Source organism: Urocampus carinirostris, chromosome 3 (assembly GCF_059441175.1).
Source record: "Urocampus carinirostris isolate Australia breed hairy pipefish chromosome 3, RoL_Ucar_1.0, whole genome shotgun sequence".
NCBI classification, from domain to species: Eukaryota; Metazoa; Chordata; class Actinopteri; order Syngnathiformes; family Syngnathidae; genus Urocampus; species Urocampus carinirostris.
This window is the reverse complement of record NC_142351.1, coordinates 30,117,126-30,132,837: the sequence shown is the minus strand read 5'-3', so window position 1 is coordinate 30,132,837 and position 15,712 is coordinate 30,117,126. Positions and strand designations below refer to the sequence as shown.

General features: G+C 40.4%; 1 protein-coding gene across 5 annotated transcripts in view; it reads left to right on the top strand.

Moving 5' to 3' along the window:
• zranb3 (zinc finger, RAN-binding domain containing 3) overlaps positions 1-15,712 on the top strand; it is a 152,869-nt gene that overhangs the window by 121,754 nt on the left and 15,403 nt on the right. For 3 of the 5 annotated variants that reach the window (XM_088331363.1, XM_088331359.1, XM_088331364.1), the window contains exons 21-22: positions 1,250-1,381; positions 2,928-3,532. In XM_088331363.1, coding sequence (XP_088187489.1) covers positions 1,250-1,381; positions 2,928-3,026 — 231 coding nt within the window. In that variant the 3' untranslated portion in view covers positions 3,027-3,532. Of the gene's footprint in view, positions 1-1,249; positions 1,382-2,927; positions 3,533-15,712 lie in introns of those variants that run through there. The other 2 variants (XM_088331362.1, XM_088331360.1) reach the window with 1 other exon arrangement.

The window sequence follows — 15,712 nt, the reverse complement described above, 5'->3', positions numbered from 1 at the left end:
TTTTTTTGAATAATGGCTTTGACAGTGGTTTGCTGGAGCCATACAGCATGGGGAATGGCTTGGTGACCTTTTCAGGATAGATTTAATTTACATGTTTCTATTTTTTTCTGGAAATTCTTTAAATAGTGGCATGTCAATTGTATTTTGTGTAGCTTACTTCGCTTTATCTAACAGAGTCAATTAAAGTGATGTCTTGATACGACACAGGTGGCAATCAATTTTGGGTGTGACCTGGGAAATTGAACTCCCAAAAGTGTGGTTAGTCACCGTTTCTCTGTGACTCACCGATGGGGACAATTGTTTTTTCACATAGGGCCAGATGGGCCTAGATTTTTTTTTGTGCTTTAATGAATTGAATCAACACTTCAAAAATGCATTTTGTTTTTTATTGGGTTGTCTGATATTAAGATTGGTTTGACCTTTGCGATTAATATGCAAAAAAACACAAATCAGAAAGGGGACAAATACTTCTGACTGCACTTTAGTTGTGCTTGTGTGAGAGTATGATGGCACAGACTCTGTCCGACCTACGAACAAGTTATGTTCCGGACGATTGTTCGTAAGTTGAATTTTTTCATAAGTTGCTTCAGTGCTTTATTTTGTATGTGTGAGCTTTATATAAGTCTGTTTAAGGCTTGTATAAGTAACCTGTATTTTTTTTTTACTGAAAAATAAATATTTAATAAAATAATATGCTCTGTAAAGATAAATAAAGTGAGGTCTAACTTACTTTTGGGAGATGCGCTTCAAGAGGTCCTTCTCCTTGGTAAAAAGTGGCAGAAAAAAATGTATTCCGACCATTTTTTCAACTATAGCAAGCTTTCTTATTCCACTTTCATTTTAAAAAAAACAGCTCGCCTCTTCCTTACACTTTACACCAACCATATTGAATGGATGCATGAGATATCAAACAATAAAAACGTTAGCATGCTAGCAATACAGTACACGTTGTTATGATTACACACGAGCCAGGAAGTAGAAGCCGGATTTCTTCTTGGGTGCGGATGCTGGGTGACCTCTCACAGCGCCACACGATGGAAAGAAGCACTACAGTACTGTCCTCTACTCGGAAACGGTGCACTCAATACAAAGTCTAACTTACAGCAATGTCCGGATATTTTTCGACATCCCGAAAACATTTTTGTAACTACCGTTTTGCGTAAGTTGAATGTTCAGTAGGGGAGCGTCTGCATGTGTGAGAGCTAGTTTGATTTACTTCTTAAACGACTTCTTATATGTTTGTGTGCAGCTGAACAAGATGATCAGCACTCCAGTGGAAGGTGATTTCTGGCAAGTGGACCACATTCGTCCAGTGTACGGCGGAGGAGGGCAGTGCAGTCTGGACAACCTGCAGACGCTCTGCACCGTCTGCCACAAGAATGTATGTTTTTCCACGCTTATTTGTAGAGAGCTCTCTTTTATCCCACTCAAAAATAAAGTCGCATCCCTCATGTGGAGGATCATGTGAGACGGCAGTAATATGATACATGGTCGGCCTTCTCCTGCCAGTAATAACATCCCAGCAGGCTGCTGTGTCGTGTTGATGTATCGCACGGGCAGCAAAAGGCCGCGCGTGTGTATCTTACAATCATGCCCAATTCCTCAAAAGAGACATTAGAGGGCTGAGATGTCAAAATAAAAGCCAGAAAAACGCTTTAATGGTACACAAGCTACTGCTTTACTTTAGTGGGGGTCTTAATAAAGTGACTGGGAAAAGGCTCCGGTCACAGCACCCCAAGGAGGAACAAGTTACAACAGACGTTTCCTTATTATTTGAGGGCCCATGAAAGCAGCCTGCCAACTCCACTAAGAATAACTTAACTTTGCCAGGGATGCATCTGGTTTTAAATGGCAATATTATCTTGGATTCAGCTGCTTGGAGTGGTCAGTAGTCGGGAGCTGCAGTAGCCAATTTGTGCGTAAGACTCCACGAAAGCAGACTACACAAAAGCAGATGTTTATAGATGTTGTTGGAGTGTGTAATATGGTGCCCATTATCTCATCTCATCAGCCGTACCGCTTATCCTCATTAGGGTCGCGGGGTGCCCATTATATACCGCAAAATACCGTGGATAAGAATGAAAAAGGCATTTCATAATTAAAGGTATGTGTTACCATACAAGGTTTTACGGTATTTGAGCAATACTTGATCAATGGATAAACAACGCTGACCTAAATCGCAAAACGGTCCTCTCAATTTCATGCACCTCATAATCTGTTACACCTTGAGTAAGTATAATATATGTCAAAAGATATTTTCTGGGGGGTGCGCCTTATAATCTGGTGCGCCTTATAGTGTGGAAAATACAGTAATTATAACTACAATTAGCTCAAAGTTATTTTACCTCAGATACCCCAAAAAACAAAGCTTGGCTAGAAATGAGAACAAAGATAGTTTGTTTTGGTCTCTGATTGTCTGTAGTTTGTGTTTGTCCTTGTGCTTCGTTGCACTACCCAATACAGCAACATCTGCTGTTCAAATATTACACAGCGTCCCTTTAGCAGTGTTTCTCAAATATTGGGGGTAACTTTTTTTAATTGTTGAAAAATAAAGTGCAATAGCACCTCCACTACATTAGGGGGCAGTGGCGCTCTTGATGGCAGAGTTCGCTCGGTGGCCAAGAGTTTGTTTTCAATGAGCATAGCACAGAGTGGGAAGTGTAGCAGACCCAGAAGGGGCGGCGCGAGAGGTTTTCTTCCTCCTAGGGGGACAAGATACAAAATAATTAAATACTGCTTCAGTATAAGAAAAACATTTCTGGCAAGGAATGTCACGCGTTCTTATTTTCCCAGTAAACGTGGGCCGCATTGTGCCCTACAGATTCTTGTTCTTTTTCTTTCAATCAGTTTCACTATATCGCACTGAGCAGCAGGGAAACAAAAATGTGTGTGTATGAGAAATGGATCGAGATTTCCTGTCTTCCCAGAGGACGGCTCAGCAGGCCAAGGAGAGGAGCCGACTGAGAAAGAGTGCCACAGCCAATAAGGTCGCTTCAGACATCAGCAAATTCTTCATCAAGAAATGATGCTCGTCGCTCATTCGGGTGAGACGGTTGAGTCCCAACTGGCTCACAAGTCACGATGTGATTTCTTTCTTATTGGAAACAAAAGGCCAAACTACTTTGTTATTTGTACTTTTTTATATCATGGCACTTGCAAACTGGGACGCAACCACAACCCCCTCTCCTACCCTAACCATCAACCATGCGTGTGAAAGGGGAGGAGGGGGGGATGATTTATTACAGCCCCCCTTTTTTTTGCTCTAGGCATAAATGGAGCAGGTTGCCTTCAAAGATGCGGCGCTATTTTAAGATTTTGCGAACTTAGTGCAACGTTGCATTTGAGCTGGACAGGTGATAAATTGAACACGTAGCATTCAACAGGCAACAGCTTGTTTGTGTTGCTGTTTGGAAGATAAATGACCATCTTGTGGAATAAAAAATAATGTTGTTTTTAAGTACCCCCTGTATGTACCCCCATAAAAATGCAGTTGAAAAAAAAAATTTAACATATTAAAATTGGATTAGAAATACATTGTGGTAAATATTTGATCATATTTGTATTTATTTGTGTATAGCAAGCATTTTTAACACTGATGCCAGACATTTCTTTGAAATGCGAAGTGCGGGTGCCAGCCATTTTTTGCCATGTTGACTCGTTTTTGAACGCCTAAAGAAAATTGAGTTCTGGAGCTATATTAGCATAGGACACATCAAAAGAAACCGTGAGCCCTCATATTAAAAATATGTTTCTAGATTTTACTACTGTTTAGGATACAAGAGTTGAACATTTCTTGAAAATACTCAAGCCGAACTTTTACTTCTATAGGTTTTTCTTTGTGCATTTGTGATACCTCCAAAAGCGAAAAATTGTATTCCATAAACACGAGGGCATTTTGCTTTCAAAGTTAATCTTATTGAATGAACACTCAACATTTGCATGATTTTGCAAGAACTTTTCAGAGCCCAAATGCTTCCGTTGACGTGATCACACAATTTCAGTCACACTCCGCCCACACTCACTCAATCGCTGGATAGAGGAAGCAACAGTAGGAAGTGAGGGTTCCTCAATGTGTGGACAAACATCTGATCAAAAACCATTCCTGCCATCTAGTTAATATTTATCATACAGAAATCATTACCAAAGTCTTGACACTTACTAATCAGCAGTACCCAAGCCTTCCGAATATTTTTATCTGAATAAAACTACGTTAAAAAACCAATGTATTTTTAGGTTTTGACACTCAAGGACAATGCTTCTGAAATGTATTGGCATGTTAAGGCACAGAACCCCTTAACGTTCAAATGGCCCGTCCTTTCATTACAAAAACATTACGATCAGTCTGAAACAAGATACCCGAACACTATGAAGCCAGCATAGCTCACCAACAACATTCTTGGATAGTCAGCGGATGAAACGATTCTCCGCATACATGTTCTTGTTTCATTTAGGACAGTCCAGTGAATCCAACCGTGCAAAAAAAGGTACTCCAATACACATGATAATGCCGACAAAAATTTCCCTAAAAGCATGTCTGCATGGTTTGACGTTCCTTGTTGTAATCCGTCTGTTTCGGCCCATAATTCCCTTTTGAAGTAAACAAACATATGACCTGATTCCAATATGGTCATTAGCCTCTGTCCTTTTGATTGACAGCACTCCCAACCAAATGCAAGCTTTTTTTCACCGTCTTAAGCCTGCCATAGCCGATGAATGCTTGTATTGAGAAAACGAGGATGACCTACTTGGGTTTCAAAAAGATTCAGCCAATAGTGACCAATTCAAATAATGATTGGCATATTGGTTAACCAATGAAAGTCCCAACATAAATGTGTTCACATTTACAATGTGTAAAATGAAAATAAGTTACACATTGCAACTCGGGATCCATTTTTACTCACGATTATCATGTCCAAGTCTGCACAATCAGTGATTGACTTCTGGAAAGAAGAGTCAAACATTTACAACTTATTCACAATGTCTAAAGTAGGGCCCCAATAAAATACAGTTGCATAGGTTTTAGAGCCAAGTTTTACAGTGGTATATTATATCAGTCAAAAATATCGCTGACCACAAATGCAAAACATTGTATGCAAAAGCAATTAAACACAAAACACAAAGGCAACCACAAAGAGACGTCTAACATTCGCCGAAGAGAATCTTGATTATCCTGAAGACTTTTAGAGAAACATTCTGTGGACTGACAATTAAAAAATAGAACTGCCTGCTTACATCTGCATTTGATTACATGAACATAATGCCAACAGTAAAACATGGTGGTGGCAGTGTTATGGTCTGGGGCTGCTTTGTTGCCTTAGGACCAGGACAACTTGCTGTGGTTGATGGAATAGTGAATGCCAGTGTTTACCAGAACATTCTGAAAGAGAACCTCCGGCCATCAGTTCGTGCCTTCAAACTCAAGCTCTCTTGGATCATGCAGCAGGACAACGATCCGAAACACACTTGCAAGTCCACCGCTGAATGGCTAAAAATAACAATAATAGTAATAATAATGGTTTTGGATTTAAATCCAATTGAGATTCTGTGGTGTGACCTGAGACAGGCAGTTCAATATGGCAGATTTAAATACATTTTGCAGAGAAGAGTGGGCCAAAACCCCTTCGAGCGTTGTGAAAGACTTATCAATTATCGTTTAATTTAAGTTATCACTGCCAAAGGTGGCCCAACTGGCCATTAGGCTCAGGGTTTTCACTTCACATAGGGCCAGATAGGTTTTGACATTTTTTTAGCCTTAATAAATGGAATCTAATCGATTTCAAATCTGGAATTTGTATTTCTTCGGGTTGTCGCTGTGTAATATTAAAATTCATGTGATGTGTGAAACCTTTGTGAGTGATAAATATGAAAAAACACAAACATCAGGAAGGGGGCAAATAGTTTTTCACAGCACTGTATGTTGATGCCAAAAGCAAAATGCTGATCGCCTGTGGCTTTGCACGCAGTTGGTGCCAAGTGTGCGCCGAGCTTTAGATTTTGTCTATTGTCTTGTGCATTGTTCACTAAATTGCTGGCTTCTGTTTATTGTATTTATTTTGACCACTTATCAAATGTAGAACTAGTACAGTAGCTCTTCATCTCTCTCTCAGCATAATTGCTACAATTGTTTTGGCCGTGTTTTTCCCCAACACTTTCAGCCAAGTTGGGAGTGTCAGTCCACCCGAACGTAGTGGACAGATAGCAAACGGTGTCATTGCCCGGAGTCTGAAACCCGATTGTCCGCACATCCCTCTCGCTCATCTTCAGTTGCGCTTGATGTTCCGCACAGAGCCGCACTCAGTCAAGGGGCCGTGTTTAGAGGCAGCGAGAAGCGAGTTACTATGGAAACAAGGCTCCAGGTTCAACAATGTTGAACACATCGCATCCAATGTGCTTTTGCAAGACTCCTACGGGAGCCAGACAGACCTCAACGGCCGCGATCAATATCAGCAGGATCCTGTCCGAAAAAGGCTCTATTCCTCCTCCCTTCCGTTTCTCTTTTCCTCTGCTTCCGACTCCAGTGAAATTTATAATCTCCGCCAAGTTTCGAATTTTGGTTGTCAGCTTCAACTTCTTGGTTTGAAACTTTACACCAGCTCCTGCATGTCTGCGTGTGTGTATGTGAGTCCCCTTAAGGCTGCTCCAGGTCTCTCCTTAATAAGGCCGCTGTTGCTCCGCTGTCCAAAACGACAAGCTCCGTGAGTAATGAACATTGTTGCAGGCAGCCTTCCAACAACAACAGGTGTCAATGTCAAGGCCCTGTCAGCAGGCGATGACTCTGATGGCATCTCTTATTGCACCCAAAAGGAATGTGTGTGAGTGTGCGAGTGCACAAATGAGGGAAATAGGTAGACGTCACGGGCACAGTGTGCAAGCAAGCCGTGAGATGTGTGACGGTCACACGGCGCCATAATGAGACGCTGTCCCAATGAAGATGCATCTTCTCCCCTGCAGGGCACGCCAGGTTAGAAGCCGTGCCACTACCTCCCCGCGTTTGACAAGCTGTCAGCACAGGCAGGTCGGTCGCACAGCGCTCGTCAAGATGGACCCGTATCAAACAGGGACGCCTCTCCCGCAGAAATAAAGACTGTTTTCCATATATATCGTATATGTGTGAATGGAGAAGGATGGGTGCCACCAGGCTGTACTTGCCCAAGACAGACCACAGGAAATGGTGCCCCTACAACCCTAGTGGTTAAGGCATTACACCAAAACACCATTTATATTAGGGATCAACCAATATGTGTTTTTCAGAGCCGATACAGATTATTAGTATTGAGATGAGGAAGATAACCCGATATTCGGAGCCGATATTCATTTGTTGTAAAAGCTTAAAAATTCAAAATTTAAAGAAAACCTTATAGCTTTCTGAAACCTTTTACATTAAACAAATTAGAATTACAACACAAGTAACATGACTGATCTTTCAGTTAAACCAAAAGCTAACAGTGCAGGAAATAAGATAAGGCTTAGCAGCAACATGTTTAGGGTACATAAATAGCTCCCTGATTTTTTTTACAATAATTAAATGAATAAAAATGTCAATACAACCTAGATGACTTAAATTAACTCAAAACAAAAAGGGCCAAAAATCTATGGAAAATTAGACTGATCCCGCGAATTGAAATGTGTGGGCACTCCTGTTTAGAACCGCATTGACGAACTAATGTCATAGGAGCTAATTAATGAGTCTCCTACTGAACCTGCTTCCTTTAAGTAAGTTAACTACAATTTTTACGCTCTTATAAGGATTCACAGATTCTAAAACATGCAAAATGTGAGAAAATAGATGTGTTTTTGCATAAAATCTATATATGTTTATTTGGTATATCCCAAGATGTAATGCATTTCAAAGAAAGTCTGTCTCGTCTTGGACTTCCTGAGTTCTGGCGTCATGTAAAGCACACCAGCACCTTAACAAGCCAGTCACTATCTTTGTATATATGTCAATTAGTCGAAAAGGTTTCGAGTGTTTTAAGCCAAGTTTTGGTGGTTTCTGTGGAGAACGGCTAGGCGTTGTGTCAAAGATGAGTGCAGCAGTGGTACAACAAATGACAACTGACAAAAATAACTCACACAGAGCTAAAAGGTACTGAACCAGCAGGCTAGCTGCCATAGAGGATGAGCCGGGTCTGATCGGCGGAAAAAAAAAGGGGGAGGCAGACTGACCGAAGCCATGCAGTAAGCAGCCAGGATAACCATGAGGCACGGCGGCAACAAACACGAGCCCAGCCGGGAGAAATAAAACAATAAGCACGGCAGGCTGGCCAGCTAGCCGACTGCTAAAGGGCTAACCTAGACAAACAAAACTGGAAGCCTGTGTGAGCCTGCACACTAACGGGCAACTATCTGGACAATTACATTGATTGCAAGACAAGCTGCAAAAAAACACGAGTGTAAAAGTCACAATCACATACCTAAAAGGAGGCGAAGGCAAAAAAGGAACGAATGCCGTACATGATTGTAGGTAAACTTGCCGTACATAGCTTTTGATGAGCAAAGTTTGCAACTCAGACGAAACAGTCAGAAGACCCGAGAACCACATTAAGCAAAGTTCCAATTGCTCCAAGCTGAAATGAGCGCTATGCTTTCACTGATCACTACAATCGCTGTCTGTTTTTCAACGGGACACGGAGTTTGTTTTCTACCCATAGTTATCCGGTGACGTCACAGCTCTAGGGGATATGAGGTCAAACTATCTACTTTCATTTTTTGAGGTCCATGGTGTTTGGAATATAATGGAACATATCTGCATGATTGTGGGGAGGAACACTACACGTTCTGTGCCAAATTGGAAAAATGGGGTATTTTGTTATCCCTTTAACCCTGTAATGTTCCTGTACAATTTGCCTAAAATCCCAATCCAAGACGTAGGCTACACAAAGTAAATTGAATGCTGCTCTTGAACCGTTTGGAGAATATAGATGGTTTTGGTCTCTTTTGAAAGGTAAGACTCTGAGGTTTTGTCCCAAACTAGAATAATCACTGCAAGCGCTAATAACATTGCGTAATCTGAGTTGGAACACGCAGAAATAGAAGGCATAAAATTATGTTGGAAATTTCATTGGCTAACCAATATGTCCATCATCATTTGATTTGGTCACTACTGGCTGATGATATTTGGACAAATTAGAGCAGATATCCATTTTAGAAAACTGGCACGTATAGGTTAATGTGGGCTGTGGAAGGTGAAAAAACCCTACTATTGGCCAAAAAAGGTGTCAATCAAAAGGGGGTGGGGTCTAAATACCATATTGGGAATAACTTCACGAGTCTGTTTAAAAAGGAGTTTCAGAATGAAGCAAACAAATTTCAAGAAACAACGTCACATGAAGGAAAAACGTTTTGAATTGTCTTTATTGTCATCGATATCAACGTATCATATATTGTGTTCTGCGAAGACAGCAAATGCTATCACGGAGCAGGTTATGGAGGGTTATGTGTGCTGGTTGCTACAGTTGTATACACTATCAGTCGTAAGGACATCACCTGGATGTAAGTTTCACCTAAGGGATTTATGAAGTTATGACGCTACTTAACGAATTTTCACTTTTTGCATGGGATTGTGGTCCCCAATAACCGTGATAACTTTGGAATGACTGTATATACACAGTAGTACTTCTTTGTACGAGCACCTCTACATGCGAGAGTTTCCATGCGTCCTTCTTTTTAAGAAAAATCGTGCTCACTTTACGAATCCAAACCCAGTTCGCAAGCAGTCCCAGAGGCTGCCATTAGAGACTGCTCACCATCATTAGCTCCATCCAGTTTGGGCATGCGCTTCCCGCCATCAGGATCCTTATTCCGCACCCCTGGTTTTATACCTGTAGAGTGCCTGTATTTTACAACAAGTTTGTTTTGATCTCTTTAATCACATCTCCTTTTCTCGATTTTTGTAACGTTAGCCATGAGTTCGGGAAAGGGAAACAGTAAGGTTTCTGAGCAAAAAAGGAGAATATGACAATTGAAACAATGCAAGAAATAATGGGAAAACACAAGCGGTGTTTGTGTGAGTGACCAAGTCAAGAAATATTGGCAATATACAGTGGAACCTCTGTTTTTGAACGCCTCTCAGTTCGAACAAATCGATTCTCGACCAAAAATTTCGAGAAATTCTTGCTTCGCTTTTCGTTCAAAAAATCGGAGTTCGAACGCCGGTACGCTAGGGGCGATGCTGAGCGGCGTACGGGTGTAGATTGCCCCCACCCCTCGTGAAGAACTGTTGTCACGTGAGCGTGCACTTCTTTTTGCTTTCGTTTTTAATATGTGTTTTGAAGTAAACAAACATTTGACCTGATTCCAATATGTGTTTTAACCCCTAATTATGCCTCGGAAGAAGGTCGGTGCAAGCAGCAAAGTTGCTACAGGTGACAAAAGAAGAGTAGTGCGTACAACTATTGCATTTAAGAAAGAAATAATAGCAAAATGTGCGAGTTTCCCTTCTTTCGAGGGAATAGAGCATGGCTTCTGCAGACCACCACAAAGGTAAGAAATCCTATTCATAAATCTTTTCTTTATCCTTTAACCGCTCACCACTTGTTGTGGAGACCCGGGTGCTAAATGACGTGTAAACGACCTGATTTTTTAATTTTTACACGTTCATGTTAGCGTAATCTTTCGTACGGAAGATTACGCTAACGCGAACGTACGATTAGCCTGGGTTAACTTCATGTTTACGTTCGTGGTAAACATTCAGGTGGTTGGAACGGATTAAAACGATTTTACATTACTTTTAATTTGAAAAACGATTTTCGGTGATCAACCAAATCAGTTTTCGAACAGGGTTCTGGAACGCATTATGGTCGAGAACCAAGGTTCCACTGTACTAGATTTTAAATCACACCCAAAAACTCCAAACTGGACAGAAATTCAAACAAGTGCCTTATCATCTGGTGCGCCTTATGTTACAAAAAAATGCAAATGCATACCGGTGTATCATATTTGTGCTATTATTGATAAGTCTATATTTTTTGCCGACCACAGTTGCATAACAATGGTGACTACAGGAATCAATTCTGAATCGTGGCGGAAAGAGTACCGAATCTTAACCACTAGGCTACTTGCATCATAGATCACATGAGAAAGGGCAATGGCTCTTATTTCAATATCACAATATTGTTAGTCATTGTACGAAATACACATGTAAGAGAAAGTTGTTAAAAATTGGTATAATTTCTTTTTTTACCTAGCTCAAATTATGCATTTTAATTGACAAATGTTGGACATGTGCGACCATGTGTTTTAATATTTCAGGCTGACTGAATTACAATACAATACTGTATTTCAGTGGTCCCTACTACTATTTTCTGTACCACGGACAGGTTTAATGTCTCACAATATTCTCGCAGCCTGGCCCAATAATAACATCAACAATGCGGCACCAAGTTTCAAAATAGTGTGATGATGACATAAAACCTGATGGCTTTTTGTGTTTCGTCCATATTCCTAGTAGTCTAGTGAATACACCCTGAATACACCCTCACAGCTGTGATCCGGGATTGATTCCGTTTAAAACAAATGTTTACAATTGTGGTCAGGAATATATTCTGACTGACCAATCAATGCACAAATATGGAACCTATTTACTCTTAGTGCAACCCAAACCTGTACTGTCGTTTCAATAGATTGCACCTTGAATTTTGAAAAAGAATTATTGCAAAAGAATACGTTTTGGGGGTGTGCCTTATAATCTGGGGCGCCTTATAGTGCAAAAAATACGGTATTTTCTTCTTTTTGTGGCTGCATCTTTTTCGGGCCTAGGAAATTACTGTAAATTCCGGACTATAGAGCGCACCTGATTATAAGCCGCACCCACCACATTTTAAGAGAAAAAACGACTTACACAAGCCGCACCTGTATATAAGCCGCATGCGCCCACATTAAAAAAATGTAACACAAACACAAAATTAACCCAAACCCGACTTTAAGTCCCGCGATTGAAACTGGATGTCCTTCATAAAAGTACACGGTCCAAAAATCACAGCCGGCAAAATGAACGGAAAATGATACCGGTACTTAAGGTTTGATGCAGACCTGCAGAGCCGGGTCCCGTTGAAAGTAATCCAAGGAAAAAAGTGTATATTTCCAAATGTAAGGGTGGGAAAAATATATATCCACTATTGTCCGCCGCGTCCACAAACACTCACCTTTACCAGTCCCCACTTCCCGTCACCCCGCGTTTGTTTCGCCCCTTCTTTTTTATTCGCCCGTGCAAAACATATCAGAATAAGTGTCTGAAATAAATACATTACAAAAATATAAAGTTGCAAATACATATTATACATGGTTACACATATTTACAAAGAAATACGGTACACCGAGAGAGTTTTCAAAGCTTTAATAATAATAATATAACTTTCATCCCAAACGGTGCCTGTGACAGGTAGCAACACGCTCGCAACACAGTAAACGGGTCTGTTAAAAAAACATACCATACTTGTAAAAATCACGGTAAACCGTCCTCATCTTCCTCCTTAGAACTGAAGCCATCAAAGTCGTCTTCCTCAGTGTCGGAAAGAAACTTTGTCATATAGACATCGTCCCACGCTCCCTTATTCCAAAATACGCTAGCAACACGCTCGCTCCTTCTTTATCGGACTGCTCGATTGCTTTTAGCTTGAAAGCTGCGTCATGTGCCTTTCTTTTTGCATTTTGCATGATGAGGGTATGTTTACGCTAATTTAATTTATGCACAAGCCAACAAGTTGCAGTCTTCCTCGGCGCATATATTCCACCGGTCTAAATCTTACCTTTTGTACTCGAGCGCCTCTGGCGGCTGTTAGAAAAATTACATAAATTGGCTGCATCACTGAATAAGCCGCAGGGTTGAACGTTTGGGAAAAAAGTAGCGGCTTATAGTCCGGAATTTACGTTGATATCAAACTTGTGCGCGCCGCATTAACATTAAACTTTTATATCATGGCGGGGCTTCAAACTATTGTCCCATGGGCTACAATTGGGCGAGATGGAGACCACTGCTGTACATCTACCTTTTAACACTGACAGACATAAATTTTCCTATTTAAACCTACTTGTTATATTTTATAAGACATTCTTTTTAAAACAATTTAAAAATTAGCAAGTGCTTCCTTCAGTTTGAGTCCTATATCTTAATTATTCCACATTGCTTTATGGTTGTCCTAATCACTGTTTTTGAAATCACACATTCTCAACCATTTTCAACAACCGCCCTCTTTGATTTAGGTGCTATTTAATGCCATCGCAAAGCTTATAACAGTATAGTGTGTACATCATATGAACCACTTTTAATTTAACTACTGTTAAGTAGTTGAATTTAATAGTCTTTTAATTAAACGAGTAATAAGTTTGTTGATTCTAAATAATGTGACCAATTGATAATTCACACAGCTTTTTTGTAATATAATGAAATATTTTGTACGTCTACTTAGATTGCCACACATTATTTGACAGTAAGTTACCACACTCGTTTTTCAAGTGATTGCCCTACCTCGGTAGGAGTAATGCCCCCTGCTGAGGAGAATATGAAATAGAAATACTCTGTGGGTGGTAGAAAGCTATCTGTTTGCATCATTTTTAGAATGGCTGCAAGCAAGTCAGAATAACCAGGCTGCTTTATGTGTTGTCCAAGGGAAATCAGATATATGAAATCGATGTGTGTACAAATATTTATCGATCATCCTGCTTTTATGACGTCCTTGAGCATGCTTTGGTGTGTGCAACCTTTTTTAGGCACTACACTTTTATGAACAGCGTTCACACTCATAAAATGTCGGTGCTGGTGTCTCCATAGCAACCACAGGGATGCTTATTGCCTTTTTAAAAGTCGGTGTATCCTGCCGCCGTTAAACCAAGTTTACGTATCTTATACAGTCTTATATCAAATGCATGGGGAGCACAATAATTATTACCCACATAATGTTTACCTTACTGCCCATTTTGCACATCTGTTCATCTGCCCCTCTTGGACTCTTGCACCACTGTACAGTACCGTATTTTCCGCACTATAAGGCGCACCGGGTTATAGGGCGCACCCCGAAAAAATAGTTTTTGGTCCTATTTTTGACATACATAAGACGCACCGGATTATAAGGCGCTACAATGGGAACGTCGACAAAACAGTCAGATAGTTCAGTCAAACTTATTACCCCCTTAACATTCCCAAAGCTTGCAAAGACGCAGATACGTGTCGAGAACACGTGCGGATGCGGTGTCCGTACGATGTCACTCAAATGCATCGTTCCATCATTCGGAAGGTTAAAGTCTTGGGATTCAAGAAATTCCAACCATTCCTTAGTTTCTATTTTCTTTTTCGCTCGCAACTTTACTGTGCACATGACAATAAACACTTGGAATTGAGTTTAATTTAAAAATAGACACTCCATTCCATCCATTATCTGCACCGCTTATCACAGAAACATCGAGTTCAGTCTGAAACAAGATACAGGGACAATATAAAACCCGGAGTAGCTCACCGAAGTCGTTGTGTTCATAATAATGTGCAGCCAATGTCCTCTTATATCCGTGAGGGTAGTAAATCCATGAGAATAAAATATTCACAAATACAGAATAGAAAAAAATGCTTTCTCTATGCCGTCAGCCACGTGCTATACACATTCATCTTTTTCGGCCAATTGCAGGCTTTGTTTTGCCGTTTAAGCCAATGCCAGGCTGTAAATGATAAAAAGCATCCGCCCCTTGACCTCCGAATAACTTTAGCCAATAGTGATCGATTCAACTGATGATTGACACATCTTTTTCGTCCAATTGCAGGCTTTGTTTTGCCGTTTAAGCCAATGCCAGCCTGTAAATGATAAAAAGGATCCGCCCCTTGACCTCCGAATAACTTAAGCCAATAGTGATCGATTCAAATGATGATTGACACATTGGTTAGCCAATGAAACGCCGGTAAATAAATCCCAGCATACACCGCGTACTACTTGGCGTTCGGGGGAAAATCTAGTCGGCGGGTGCAAGTTAGTTGGAAAACTTTGCGATTTAATATTGATCCATAAATAAGGCGCACTGTATTATAAGGCGCATGGTCAGCTTTTGAAAAAAATAAAGGCTTTTAGGTGCGCCTTATAGTGCGGAAAATACGGTACTCATAACTATGATTATTTAGCTACTACTGCACATACATATATTTGTACATTATATGATCCTCACAATTCTTTTACACTACTGTACAGTGTCCCTTTTCAGAGACTCAAACCTTTACTAGATACTTGTTTATACTTCATATGTATTATTTCATGTATTTACGAAAACCGCAGGTCAGATGTATCGACATTTCGTTCTGTATGCACGGGTACAAGAATGACAAATAAAGAAGATGTATTAACTTGCACAGCACTAAACCAACAGCACATTTAACAAGAGCTTACATCAGACTTCTTTTTTTCCAAACAATAGACAGAAGAAATGTTAATTTACTGGAGAAGGTCACTAGGGAAAAATTTCGCTCTCACAAGTTGACTTATATTACAGTATTCCAAAATGTGCCGTAACAAGCGTGGCAACATTGACCTGTTAGTAAGGTCACATAGCTATGTGCTCTAACTGTACAGGTGATAGTTAAAATAAGCCACACTTGGCTCTTTATATTTTTGAAGCCCCAGTCGGTAAAATTAGACCACGAGATGGCTCCATATTGTCTAAAGTGAACTTATGTAAAAGATTTATTGGCAAAACATGGAATTTGCTTGTATTTTTCTTTGAGCTCCTCCCAAGCAGG